Genomic DNA, 15,000 nt, shown 5'->3' on the forward strand with positions numbered 1-15,000 from the left:
CAAAAAAAATAGATCCATTGTCAACGTCTTTTGGAATTATAAGAACTTTGAATTAACGGTTATCGCTTGATTGTATCCACGTGGCTCGCTTGACCACTTGTTCTTGGATCTTGGACCCGGCTCTATACGCAAATAAGCACGTCCCATCATCTCTGTTTTTGCAAAGACCAAATGCACCTCTACCAGGTACCTGCCTAGTCTACCTCATTCGCCGTGGATCTCAATGCATCCTCAACGCACAATGAGTGCATTCACGCCTGTACTCAGAGCTGTCCACTCGTGGTCAGATCACCCAAGGAAGCATACTCGGTGAGAACAGGGACATAGAAAGGGGAAGTGGAGGAACAACAATGGCTCCTTTTCTGTGTGACTTAAGAGGGGGCTGCAGCAGGGATTATAGTAAAGAAGCTCAAATCCCCTTAAAAGCTCCCCATTACGCATAGGAGCTCCTGACACCAGTGACACAGAGCCAGAGCGCTCGCATGTAATTAGCTGGAGCACGCTGGGGGCTCTTTCCCCCGTCTGTACCACGCTGGTAATGATCTGGTGCCCTGGAGATGCCATGGGTGAAATATAGGATGAAGTCTTTGTTGGAGAAAAGTTGGCATGAGCCTTGTAACTGCCGTGTTAATCTTTCGTTTTTCTCTGCGACATTTGCATTGAGCTGGTTGTGAAGGGCTCACCTAATAGACAGGAGAAGGAAGTTGAATGGCCGTGTTTAAAACACAAAACACAAAGACAATGACTTCATATGAATGTGCATGTGGAAAAACAAACAAACACAAACAAAAACAAAACGGAAAGGCTGAATCATTCATCAGATTAACCAGAAATGAGAATGTTACTTGTCAGGAATCTTGATTCGCTGTGAATGAGTCAAACAATTTCCTCGGTGTGCTTCACAAACAGGGCGTATGAGAAACGAGCCGGATTATTATTCAGTGCTCAGCACCGTGCCGATGTATGTTGTGTTGCCTCCATGCTTGTGAGGCACGGGGGAGAGCGTCCCTGGCAGGGAGCAGGGGCACACGCAGGGAAAGCTCCTCCTCTAACCCCTGGTCTCCTCCTTTAACCTTGGTCGTCCCTTTACCCTTGGTCTCCTCCTTTACCCTTGGTCTCCTCCTTTAACCTTGGTCTCCTCCTCTAACCCTGGTCTCCCCCCTGGCCTCTGGAGCAGGTTCATGTTCTGGACCGAATGGGGCCAGACCCCTCGCATCGCCAGGGCTCGCCTGGACGGATCCGATCAAACCACGCTGGTTAACACTGGTGTCACCTGGCCGAACGGGATCTCCATCGACTATGAGGTATGACCCCACCTCCCCCTTCCCCCCACCCCACCTTACGCCCCCATCCCACCAAAAAAGATGCTTCTTCAGCACTCCATCCTCCCTCTGATCCTTGCAGATCCCAAAACCATATCCCACCCCCTGCCCCCTCATTATTTTTTTTTGTTGATAAAATGTGGCGATAAGGCGCCTGGCCTCCTGCTGAGGTTTATTTCCCAAATTGCATTCCAGGAAAATAAATTATACTGGTGCGATGCCCGCCGTGACAAGATAGAGAGGATCAACCTTGAGAGCGGCGAGAGTCGAGAGATTGTACTGTCAGCGAGCAATGCGGATATGTTTGCTGTGGCAGTCTTCGGGGCTTACGTCTACTGGTCTGACAGGTAATTTATTTTTCCATAAATGTTACTCTCTCCAAATGGGGCCCAGAAACCAGCTCCTCTAACCTTGTAGGATTAGCCACCTCCACACAAGGTTACCAGTAGAATCGCAGGAAAGCTTTGTAATTTACCTAAGAGAGAGAAAGAGGGGCTCTTTGTGTTTTTTTTTCTTTCTTATTTCCTATTCAAATTGCTCAATGTCATCGCAAGGGTAGGTTCCCCACCTTCTGTCAGGCCAGCTGTCTACTCTGTTTTAATGAGTTCTTCGATTTTAATTAGTCGAGGGCCATTGATTGGCTCTTGTCAAACTTCCTTTTCCTCGCCTCCTTCTTCCTGGGCAGGGCACATGCCGACGGCTCTATCCGCCGCGGCTCCAAGAGTGACGCCAGCGACACACAGACCATCCGAAGCGGCCTCGGAGTCAACCTGAAAGACGTCAAAGTTTTTAACAAAGTCCGGGAGAAAGGTTGAGGTTTCCTTCAATGACCTTGTTCATTCTTTTTATGTCTAAACTGCCTGCTAGTGTTTGACTTAAAGCGAATTGTCAGAGGTTGTTTCATTTAGCTGTGAACACGTTGAAATGGCAGATAGCAGCCGGTGTGTTTAATAACACCACTGAAGAGCCAAAGGGGGATTTTACTTTCATGTGTAGCGAGTTGAAACATCTCCTCTTTTACTGAATAAGTGAACAAATCGTTTCACTTTAATACATGGTTACATAGAGTGCTTCTTACCCAAGCACTTTGCATACATCATCATAGGGGAACTCACGAAACCCAGTGTGTAGAACCCACTTAGATAATGTGACTATAGTCATCATTTGCCAGCATGCTCACCGCATATCGTCAGTCACGTTAGCAGGTAAAGGTTGTGTAGTAGCATCTACTAGTGCTAGTAAAAGCAGGAGTTGCTAACAGTCCTCAGTAGCTTGTGCTAGGGTTAGGGTTAGGGTTAAACTAGCAGTCTAAACTGCCACTCTACTCCTCTAATCCCTACCGTCCAGAAAGAACATGTGTTCTCCTGAAGAGGGATTAGTCTGAGTTAAAGAGGCTCATTGACGAGTGTGTATGTGTGTGTGTGTGTGTGTGTGTGTGTGTGTGTGTGTGTGTGTGTGTGTGTGTCTGTGTCTGTGTGTGTGTGTGTGTGTGTGTGTGTGTGTGTGTGTCTGTGTGTGTGTGTGTGTGTGTGTGTGTGTGTGTGTGCGCCTCACTCAGGTACGAACCCCTGTGGGCGTAACAATGGTGGCTGCCAGCAGCTGTGTTTCCACCTGGGTGGCAGCAGGCGGACATGCGCCTGTGCCCACGGTTACCTGGCTGAGGACGGGCTCCGGTGCCACCGGTACCACGGCTATCTGCTCTACTCCGAGAGAACCGTTCTCAAGAGTGTCCACCTGTCCGACGAGGGGAACCTCAACTCTCCGGTCAGGGCCTTCGAGAACCCGGCCTACTTTAAGAACGTCATTGCGCTGGCTTTTGACTACCAGCAGCAGACAGCAGGAACCAATCGCATCTTCTTCAGTGATGTCAATTTTGGGAATATACAGATGATCAACGACGACTGGACAGGGCGACAAATCATTGTTGAAAGTGAGTGGCTATTTTGTTTCTTTGTTGTTTGTGCTTGATGGCTTTTGTTGGTTTTTTTTAGTCTGTGTATATAGTAGTTTAGTAAACTATGCTGCTGTGATGTGAAACCTACCCAACCATGCTGCCGTGCTTGTTTATGCGATTGCAGCTTTCAGAATGATTTGTGTTTTGTGTCGCTGGATCATAAAAACATGTCTTCCAGTGATCAGTGGTGCAAGCTTGTCGTGGACATACCGACAGTGTTTTTCTTTTTGTCTTGTATGTTTGCTCTTTGTGGAACAGTATGCTCGGCAAGATCCTATAATATATTTTGCCTGGAAAAAAAACATTACATGAACAGGTGATTCACAGTATCAATACCTGCCATATTTGAGAAGCTGTGCTGCATTTCTTTTTAAATATACGTCTCCTCTCCTCTAAGAGCTTGGTAATGGCTGTTGTTATTCTCCTGAAAGAAATGGGCCCAATTTAGTTGTCAGGAGGGGCTGAATGGCACCTGATGGACTAGCCCCATGTGCCAAATATAGATGGTGTGGAGGGTGAAAAGGAAAGCTGTGGATTGTCTCACTGGAGAACCGTCAATGTTCTTGTTTGGCCTTCATGGTGATTTAGGTGGGTTTGTCTTCTTAGAAAGCAATTGGTATGCAATATATAAGTATAACAGCGCCAGGAATGACCTTTAATGGCTGTTTCTTTATTGTATGCCATTGCTGCACAACACCTGTGAAATGAAACCAGTAGAAACTAGGGCTGAACGATTAATTGCATTTGCGATTTAATTGCGATATGATAGAACGCGATTTTCTAACCGCAACGTTCGCGATTAAAAAAATGTTTTTTTTTTTTTTTTTTTTAAGATGGTAAATTTTGCACACAATGTTTAAAAAGTGCATGCCTAGTGTTTATACTTAAAATGACTTTTTTTAAATTACTTAAATGCACAGTGGCAAAGCCACCTATTTGTTGTTCTTGTTTCTGTAATGAGCAGTTAAATTAAAATGTAAAATGTGGGAAAGAATATTTTACACTAAATGTATCTAATATTGTGTTGGTCATATTTAAATCATTCATTACGTTTTGTTGGGGAAAAAAGAGGATACAAAAAAAAATCGCATATTAAATCGCAATCGCAATATTTTGGTAAAAAATCGCAATTAGATTATTTTACCAAATCGTTCAGCCCTAGTAGAAACCAGGTTGATATTTTCAGTCTTCGACTGATGGATCTCGACTGGTGTATTGCTCCGTAGATCTGTAACTGAATTGTGAAAGGCTTCTTTATGAATACACCTAGGCACTTTCATTCCAAGTGTAATCACCTGTTGCAAGCAACATAAGGAATGTCTTTGCTTGCTTTAGGCCGGACGCCTCTTAACACGCGTGTGATTGGGCCCGGTAGGAGAGGAATGTGCAATGAAAATGTCCACTCTCATTTCTCCTGTTCTCAAAAGCAAGCGAATTGATTTCATCTTCAGCCTTTTTCTAAAGCAGACTGGCGCGTCACTAACAGCTGAGCAGCCAGAAGAGCATCAGAACACGGTTCTTTTCCCGTTAAATGTTTTCCAATAGTGCAGAGGTTGAACTAGAGCGGAAAGTTTTCCTCATGCATTTTCAGACAGGAGAGTGATCTTAGAGTAATCTTTCTTTTTCATGGTCCCGCTCGTCAAGCCTGAATGAAATGTTCTTTTGTGTCGGGAAGGGTTCCAATTCAATTCAATTCAATTCAATTCAATTCAATTCAATTCAATTCATTTCAATTCAATTCAATTTTAACAGTGCTCTGGGTGCATGCATGCAGCATGTATACATGATATACACAAGATTACATGACACATATAATATGGTATATGCATGGTATACACAAGATTGATAGAGGGTAAAAATGGAGAGAACCAGTATTCAAAGCTCAGTGGGTGAACAATGTGTTCATAATGCCAGCATGCAATTATAGTGGTCATACAATATACTGAGGGTCATAAAGAACGCATAGGGTCCTATTAATATAATGAGCAGATGATTGTGATCTTATTAGCAAAGAAGTGGGTAGTTAGGCTGGCAATTCGAATGCGTCCATGTTGGTTGTTAGGTGGGGATGGGTAGCAGGAAGCAGGGCATAGCAACACCTCGCCGTAGAGAGCCTAAAGTAATGCCAGAATGGAATTAGGTATTCTAATAGATTGTCTTTTGTATGTATGTAAACATCATTATAATGGCGGAGATCAAATGGCCACGGCCATCAGCGTCGGAGGCAATGATCCCACTATGTGGAGGGAGAAGAGAGACAAGTTAGTACACAAATTAAAAATGACATGTGACAGTAGCCAGACATCAGAAAGATGGCAGAGGAAGGAAGAAAGAGAAATTGTATGACGGGACACATGAGAGGTTCCTGGCAGCCTAGGCCTATGGCGGCATGACTAAGGGATGGTGCATGCTGGTGCAACACCACCACGAGGATGGTCTGGAGCTTGACTATACCCATCAAGACTGGCACGCCAGTGGCAGAGAGGCCACAGCAAGGGCAGGCCCTCCCGCCAGAGCCTCCACCCCATCATTCCTACCTATGAGGAGTAATAAAGAGGAACGCTTTAAGCCTAGACTAACAAGTAGAGAGGGTGTCAGTTTCTTGGATAAAGGAAGGAAGATTAGTCCAAAGGAGCAGGGCTCGACCGCAAATGCTCTACATCCTAACGTAATATTTATGAAAATGATGAGAACGCCTGCGTACAGAGATTTAAGAGTTCTTTATGGGCTGTACGGGACTAGTAAATCGCTAATGTAGTCAGGAGGTAGGCTGTTCGCTCTTGGCGTGAGATTCACTTTCATGACATGTCTCACGCTAGCATGAAAAAAAAATTACTTTGAATTCATTGTATCTTACGCCAAAAAATGCACCTGTTTTGGTCAAACACTCATTCTCACGGCAAGTAGGCCTTGACAGTTGGCAACTCTGGGGCTTTGAAAGTTAGAAGGAGAATTTTGAAATCAAATCTACTTTTGACAGGGAGCCAGTGAAGAGAAATGTGTTATTTCTTAGTTTTAGTTAGTGTGCAAGCAGCCATACTTTGCATCAGCTGGGGGCTGGGGTTTAGTGAGTTGTTACTGCATCCAGATAGTAAAGTATCGCAGTAGTCAAGTCTTGCATGGGTTAGCATTTCTACATCCTGGAAGGATAGGACTTTCTGACTTCAGCAACATTAAGTAGGTAAAAGAAGATCTGTTTTATGTTAGTGTTGAGAGAAAGGTCCAGCTCGATGATTACACCAAGATTCTTAACACTTGTCAGTGAGAAGCCATTGCGTGTAGGTTGGATAGACAGTGTGCCTCTCAAATGCTTATAGCCTACGACCATAACGTCGGTTTTGTCTGAATTCAGAAGCAAGAAGTTGTTTGTCATCTAGACATCTTAAAGGCATGCTTCAAGCTGAGATAGTGGTGTGAGTATCTGGCGTAATGGACAGTTATACTTAAGTATCATCAGCGTAGGAATGAAAATGCTTCCTAATTACAGAGCCTAAAGGTAGCATTTACAAAGAGAAGAGCAGGGGTCCATATTCAGAGCCATGGGGGACTCCATAATTTAGGCTATCTTTGTTTGATGGCTCATTATGGACATGTACAAAGACTTAAGCCAGTCAAGTGCATGACTTTTGATGCCTACATGGTTTGACTGTTTTCCCCCGTTTCTCTTTCAAGAAATGAAAGAAATTGTATTTTATTATAGTTTCCTACTACACATTATTGTCCATGTTCTTGTAGACATCATAACTTCAGCAAGATATATCAGTGTTGTTGGCTGTTGCCTTTGTTTATACTATGTGTGGTATACGTTTTTGAAGATGGTGCTTTATTTGGCCTCGACAAGCTGTCACTCGACAAGACTTTATATGTTCAGTTTTATATGCTCGCCGGTGCTGTATTTTTTTTATTTATTTTGGCTGTATTTTCCTGTTACGAGCCCATACACAGTGACATGACAATCACAAGTTCAAAATATAATGTGACCCTAAAGGGAAGGGCCTTGAGATTTCTACTGTATTGCTTGTGATTGCACACCGGCCTTGGTGCGAGGGCCGCATTATTCACAACTCGATCAGTTGTATTTTTTAATATATGTTTTTAGCCTCTGTGTTTCTCTCCCTCGCCGTTCAATTTGGCATTCTCATGTCTTGCATCAGAAGTCAGCGCTTGAATACTGTATGCTAGAGACATAACACCTTCTTCTTCTTCTTCTTCTCCCTCCACCTGCGCCCGCTGTTGTTCTCATCTCTGAGTGTAGCGCAGTGCATTATCTTGATAGGGCTGTGCTTTTGTGCACGTGTGGAGGCCCTTCTACTCACTCTCTATGCGGTTCTTGCTGTTGTTGTCTTGTAGCCACTGTGCTTTTGCATGTGTAGTGTTCTCTCTCTCTCTGGTGTGTTGCAGTAGCTGTTTTTGACAGCTGGTGGGACTTTGTTAGACAGGCGTTTCATGAATTCCTGAGTAATGGGCTTGTCAGAGGTTGAGGGCAGGTGGGAGATATAACCTGCTCCCCCTTCACCCTCCCCATCCACCCATCCACCCAGGGTGGAGTCAGTCCCCCCCGCCCCCTCCCACACACATCTTGTAAATCACTTCGCCAGCTGTGTGTGTGTGTGTTTGTGTGTGATGTAGCCCAACCCCCTCCCACCCCCCGCCCCACACACACAGCTCCTGCTCCTCCATCACCACCCCCCACCCCTCTGGTAGTTTTATCGCGGGGTCAGCCCTTGCGTGGGCCTGGTCCAGGGCCAGGTGTGTGCTGCTAGCAGCGTGTGGTATTGACAGCTCGCCGTCTCCACCCGAGAGAGATCCATCTTCGTTAGCCGCTGTAAAAGTGATGGATGGCCGACAGCCAATGATGTAATGCCCCCCCCCCCCTCTCCTCCCCTCCTTCCCCCACACACCTTGTAAATCACATCGCCTGTGTGTGTGATGTGTGTGTGGTGTGTGGTGTGTGTGTGTGTGTGGGTACGTACATGTTTAATCAGCTTCATTCCACATCGACAACTGGTTGATTTAACTTGTCAGGGCGAGTAGCATTGTGACGGTCTTTTCCCGGATCTCTTTTGTCCTTAATGTCTACTCAAATCATCCAAAACATCTACTTATAGTGACATCAAGCTGCTTTTGGTATATTAAGACATTAGGGGAAAAAAGACACACACACACACTCAAGATGCCCATCTGACACAGTACACCTTATATATATATATATCACTATTATCTTTGAACTTTATTGCATTTATTAATTGCATTTTTTATTCATCTGAGAACTTGGTTAAGAACTATTACAATAAGTCTCTGGATGTGTCTGTGTTTGTGTGAGGGCGTGTGAGACAGAGAGGGAGATTGTGAGAGTGTGTGTGTTGGTATATCTGTGTGTGTGTGTGGTTATGTGTGTGTGAGATAGTGAGAGAGAACGAAAGAGTGAGTGTGTGTGTGTGTGTGAGTGTCAGTTCGACTGTGTGTATGCGTGCGTACAGCCTCATCGGTAGAGGTGTGTGTGTGTGTGTGTGTGTGTGTGTGTGTGTGTGTACGTATGTGTGCAGAAGCACACCAGCCTCTCCATCAGGGGTCTTTTCATCAGTAGAGGTGTGTGTGTGTGTGTGTGTGTGTGTGTGTGTGTGTGTGTGTGTGTGTGTGTATGTGTGCAGAAGCACACCAGCCTCTCCATCAGGGGTCTTTTCATCAGTAGAGGTGTGTGTGTGTGTGTGTGTGGGTGTGTGTGTGTGTGTGTGTGTGTGGTACTGTGTTTGAGCGTCTCCCGTCCTCCTGAATGGGAGGGAGGAGAGGGGTGAAAGGAGTGGAGCCGGGCATGTCTATAATGCATGGAGACAGCCCATCCCATACCACCTGCAAAGAGAGACAAGGAGAGAGAGAGGGAGGGAGTACGGAATAAAGAGGGAAAGTGTGTGAGAGAGAGAGTGAGAATAAGAGAGAGAGAGAGTGAGAATAAGAGAGAGATAGAGAGAGTAAAGAGAAAGCCAAGCCTCATGCTGATCGCGGAGAGATCCATCAGCCTGCCTGAGAGACTGCGGACACGGGTGTGTGTGTGTGAGTGTGTGTGTGTGTGGTTCGGAGAAGGAGGATGGGGGGGGTGGGGGTACAGGAGATGAATGAGCTCGCTAATCAGAGACACGTCGGTGTATAAAGCACCGCCACTCTCCTCCGATGGGTGCTTTAATGAATATGAATTGCTTCGTGAAATTTTGGCTATCCATATCTGTGTCACACTATTAGATGTGCAATATTAGTCTTCAAAGCCACGCGCCTTCACGTTCACCCATAAAGATCAATTCATTTGCCTCCCAGTAAGTGGATTATGTAAGTAATGTACGATAATGGAGAGGTTTTGTGCCGGTTCTGTGATGAAAATGATATATGGTGGCATTTCAGGGGTTTGTCTCTTTGCATGTAGTTAAGGTGAATTGAACAGCGCACAGAGGCAGGCAAATGGTGCGATTGTCCTTGCTGAAACAGGAAGCGGTGAACGCTGCCAAGCCAGGCTTGCCAGAGCTCTGTTTATCTCCCAGTCCAGCGGGACGCCTCTCTGCCGGCATGCCCTCGTTATGTTCAGTCCAAGCGAGCTGGCAGAGCCGGTCTTGCGCTGCATTACTTTGCTCTCCGCTCCGACCTGCTATCGCAGCGGCGCGTCAGAGTCATCGCATCACAAACAGCTGTTGTGGGAGAGCAAGACACCGTTCACAGGCCCGTTTCCTTAGAACAGCGCATCCGCTAACGACATGACATAAAGCAGAAGGAATTTGTCAGCAAACGTGCGTGTGATGGTTTAGACACAGGGCCTGGTGCAGGAGCTGCTAAAAATAAGCATGTGTTGAGGCGCAATCCTGATCAAATTCTTTCCTGCCAACCAGAACGTGGAATTAGAAGTGAGTGACACCTTATCCTGAGCCAAGGACTTGATCGGAGGTCTGAAGTTCACTGCACGGTGTGTTAGGTAGTGTGTCTGTAAGGATTTATGCCAAAGAGGTGAGTGGAGTGGAGTCGTGCGGCGTTGTGTTGTTTTTACCATTTGGTGTTTCAAACTACTTTTCCCACATAGATTCTATCTATACCATTTTGGGTTTCAAACTACTTTTCCCAGGTAGGTTCCCAAAAGATAAGTTCTTGGAGCTTTCACATGCTTCCCCATGGAGAAAGAAACATCTGCTATCCATGAATGTAGCAATTCAACATTTGAATTCAACACCTTTTCCTCACTATTCAATGCATAGAGACAGGCCATTGATCACATTCAGCAGTGCGTTCATTGACCTATGCAAAATAAGTGCACCTCTATCCCCGTTCTGAACTCATTCATATTGGCTGCCAGCCAGTCAGTCTGTCAGGTTTTTAGTTTTGTTTCGTCGTTTCTTTACTTTCTTTCTTCTGGGATCAGTTGAGGCCTTGGCCTCCCACCAGTGTCACTCCATTAGGCCTTGGCCTCACACCAGGGGAACTACATTCGGAACTGGTCGCGGAAGTGAGGGAGCGAGGTTGGCAAGCACACACACACACACACACACAAGACCAGTGAAGATTGGTCTTAGAGTTTCTGTAGCTAAAGCAAAACCAACAAGGGCACAGCTGGCACTGATTAAAGGCTTGAAAGGCGATATGGTTGTTGAGGTCTTTCTGTGAAAGTTTTCTTTTTCTTTGCATTTTCACAGGGTGGTCTGACCCGGAGCACAAACCTGCATAGTGCATAGCCTAGGCGGCTAGTTGGAACGACAGGTGTACTTATCTGTCCTTTATATGACCATATACCATGAACATTCATTTTTTGGAAGATAATAGCAGTACTAGTTGCGGATAAAACATGCTTCAAAAAGTGGCAAATTGCTGTGTACTGTCTCTTTTAGTCTGAGTATTGAACCCATGGCCGTTGTGTTGTTAGCACCTTGGTCTTCAAATTGAGGGACAGGAACTCTCTTTTCCTTGTTTTATTGGCTGTCCTCCCTTTAAGGGCCAAGTGTAACACTGATGGAACTAATCTGTGTTTTTGAATTTGTTTTTCCTTCGCTGGTGTATGTTTGTCCATTTGGGGGGTGGTTTACCCGTTGATAAACATTACAATCGGCATTATTTTGTCTTTTCTCTTCCGATAGATGGTGAGGTTGGTTGAGAGCATGGTTCGCCATTGTGACCAATCAGTGCTATTTTTTTTATCCTTCCTCTCCAGGTAGATTCGGGGTTCAGAGTTAAGGGTGTGGTTTACCAATGCGATAATAACTGATCTGTGTTTTTCTTCCTCTCCTGATCGAGATAGATTTGGTTGAGGATGTGGTTTTACCACGTTGTGTTTTTTGTGTTTCCTCTCCTGGTAGAGATAGGGTTGGTTGAGGATTTGTTTTATCGTTGTGTTTTTCTTTCTCTCCTGATAGAGATAGACTTGGTTGAGGATGTGGTTTACGGTTGTGTTTTTTGTGTTTCCTCTCCCGATAGAGATAGATTTGGTTGAGGATGTGGTTTACCACGTTGTGTTTTTTGTGTTTCCTCTCCTGGTAGACGTGGGGTCGGTGGAGGGCCTGGCGTACCACCGCGGCTGGGACACGCTCTACTGGACCAGCTCCACCAGCGCCACCATCAGCAGGCACACCATCCAGCCCGGGCCCCACGCCGCCTTCACCAAGGAGCCCGTGGTCATCATGGCCGAGGACGACCACCCGCACGTGCTCGCCCTCGACGAGTGTCAAAAGTAGGACCACAAACACTCCACACCCCTAACCCCCTTATACTCCTCTGTACTTTCCTCTTTTCCCTTTATCTCTTTCTCTGTCTATATCTTTATCTCTCTATTTCTCTGTCTTTCTCTGTCTGTATCTTTATCTCTCTATTTCTCTGTCTTTCTCTCTCATGTGCTGTTTCTTTCTGAAAAATATGACCTCTCATCCACCTGTTCCCCACCTCTTTACTGCCCTCTTTCTCTCTCTCTCTCTCTCTTCTCTCTCTCTTTCTCTCTCTCTCTCTCCTCTCTCCCTCTCTCCCTCTCTCCCTCTCTCTCTCCCTCTGTCCCTCTCTCTCTAACTATCTCTCTTGAAAGTTTGACCTCTCAGCCTTCTTTCATCTTTTTGCTTGCCTCATTTAATCTCTTATTTCCATTATCTATTTCTCTGTCCATCAATCCCTTTTTCTCTCTTTCTCTCTCTCTCTCTTTTCATCTATATTTCCCAGTCTGTCCCACAAGCTAGCCCTCCATCCTTCAAAACTTAAATACCAAATCAGAATAATTAGTTTTTATATTTTTTTTTTTCAAAATGATTTCCTTGGTGGGAATTATGACACTTATCGAATGTATTGAGTGGATTAAGTAGTTTTACAAGCCAGCAGAAATGTGCCCATTAATATGTCCCCATTGGAGTTTGATGCCAGTGCTTAGCGGAGTGGCACACAAGTGAGCCACTTTACCTACAAAGGAGCTTTTCATGTTCCATGTCATGGCCCTGACAGCTGGGATCTCTTAAACCCCTCTGTGAAGCCTGCGAGTTTTGTGACTCTCTATCCAAAAGAGCCGTTGACAGGGTGACATCTCAGTAATTAAGTCTCAGCAATTAGATGGAAGACCACATACAGAGTGACACTCTCATGTCCCTCCCTCCCTGCCTGCCTGCCTGCCTGCCTTGCATGATGGCTTTGCAATATTTCAAATAGGAATGACCCTGATGTCAGTAAACTTCGTGAGACTCACAGTGGAGGCTTCAGAGCTCACTCAAGTAAACAGCCAGTTAGACGAACATTTGACCACAGTGAGCATCTATCGATTTAATTATCCCTTCATGCATCTGGGTCGCTGTGAAAGTGATGGTAATGGCATGTTGCTTCATCCTTGCTTATCCATAAGGTTGGCAGGCAGTTGAGAATAAATAGAACACAAGGATTCTGTCAGTTTCTGAAGGGAAAAAAATCTTCAGTCTCTTGAGCTCAATGGCAAATCCGTGCTTATCCACAGTGGTCTTGCGTCCGGCTGCGCAGGCTTTTTATGGGTGATGTTGAGTTCTCACTCCTCTGACCTCCTTTTGCTCCCGAGACCCTTTGTCAGAGTCAGATGCACCCCGGGATCCATCGCAGGCTGTGACAGCAAAAGTGGTCCGAGGAAGAGTGTCTCTCTTCCAGGCCCCTGACACGAGGCCGAGGAGTGTCTTAGTGCCACCCTCACGGCAGGAACAGGAGCCAGACAGCACATGTGGCGAGATCCACACAGATAACAGCTGACAGTGTAAACTTGTTCTGGTCCACTTCTGGCCCACTTTTGGCCCGCTTCTGGCCCACTTCTGGCCCAGAGTCAGGCACTATCTGGGGAAGCTTGTTTCAGCAGCAGGTCGCCTAAGGTCCCATCTCTGCCCCCAGAACCCCTCAGTCGTCCCCCTTGGAGGGGTGTGTGTGTGTGTGTGTGTGCCCCATCACTTCTCTCTCACTGCCCTTCACGTTCAAACGTGTGTTTGCTGTCCAATAACTCTAATAGCTTTGACAGGAATGAACTGAAAATAGTGTTTTGGCGTCTCAAACACTGAAAAAACAGAACGCCTTGGAATAAATTCCTGTAATTGATGTAGGCTTGGCTCCTCTAAGCTTGATAGAGTAATTAACTGTTGAGGGTGGTGATTCATTATGCTACATTTGTTTATTCTCAAAGCTCCTTAAGGGTTCTATCCTTGCCTTTGGAATTTCAGTCACAGTGAAACATATTTCCATTTCCCTACAACAGCTAAATTGTTTGAATAATGCAAGAATTTTCATTATTTTACGCGGGCAGCATAAATCATTGCAGCGCACATTTAACACACACACACACACTCACACACACACAACACACACACACACACACACACACGTTCTACTTTACTAATACACCACATATTCAATGGCAAGACTCCTGCTGGACAGTTAAAAAAAAAATAGCTTGTTTTTGACTCAGCGAGGGTAGATCTCACACTCTCTTTCAGGGGCTGTGTTTAGTCTGATAGGGTGAGGAAGGTTGAATGATTGAGACATATGTGCATTAACACAGGCTTGGCATTAAGAAGAAAGGAATACAGAATTCTGTTTCTGAATGTGGATCTCAGCTCTTTCTGGTGGCAGTCTGGGCCAGTCCAATAGTTAATGCAGTCATTTCAAAGAAGGGTCCATTAACAGTGTCAAGAAACAGGCTGTCTGGTTCATTCAGAATGTTTTCGCACGTATTCATTAAAATGCTACTTATATGATATGACTCAGACATCATACTTCATATTTTCTTTTCACTTTTCTCTGTATGTGCTAATGGCTTCTGATTCTTCTCCTCCTCCTCCTCCTCCTCCTCCTCCTCCTCCACCTCCCTCCCCTCCACTCCACCTCCACCTCCACCTCCCACCTCCACCTCCTCATGGGTCCCAGCCTGATGTTTTGGACTAACTGGAATGAGCAGCGCCCCTGCATCATGAGGTCGACCCTGGCATGGGAAGAACATCCGGGTCATCGTCAGCAGTGAGATCGCAACCCCTAACGGACTCACCATTGACCACAGGTCCGAGAAGCTGTACTTCTCGGACGGAAGTCTGGGGAAGATCGAGAGATGTGATTACGATGGATCCCACAGATATGTAAGGAAACAGACACAGGCACACACACACACACACACACACACACACACACACACACACACACACACACACACACACACACTTGATCAACTTTATTATTATAGATAATCTAGCAGGCATGGCCATTGTAATACCTCCATGGAATGCA

At 45.6% G+C, this 15,000-nt stretch overlaps 1 protein-coding gene across 1 annotated transcript in view; it reads left to right on the forward strand.

Moving 5' to 3' along the window:
- The window catches only part of lrp1ba (low density lipoprotein receptor-related protein 1Ba), a 199,114-nt gene that overhangs the window by 71,467 nt on the left and 112,647 nt on the right, over positions 1–15,000 (forward strand). The window contains 7 exon segments of the mRNA XM_042702858.1: positions 1,178–1,304; positions 1,557–1,669; positions 2,008–2,132; positions 2,881–3,252; positions 11,782–11,971; positions 14,647–14,707; positions 14,709–14,852. Of these exon segments, the coding sequence (XP_042558792.1) occupies positions 1,178–1,304; positions 1,557–1,669; positions 2,008–2,132; positions 2,881–3,252; positions 11,782–11,971; positions 14,647–14,707; positions 14,709–14,852 (1,132 nt within the window).

The sequence above is a fragment of the Clupea harengus genome, chromosome 21 (genome assembly GCF_900700415.2).
Source record: "Clupea harengus chromosome 21, Ch_v2.0.2, whole genome shotgun sequence".
Taxonomy (NCBI): domain Eukaryota; kingdom Metazoa; phylum Chordata; class Actinopteri; order Clupeiformes; family Clupeidae; genus Clupea; species Clupea harengus.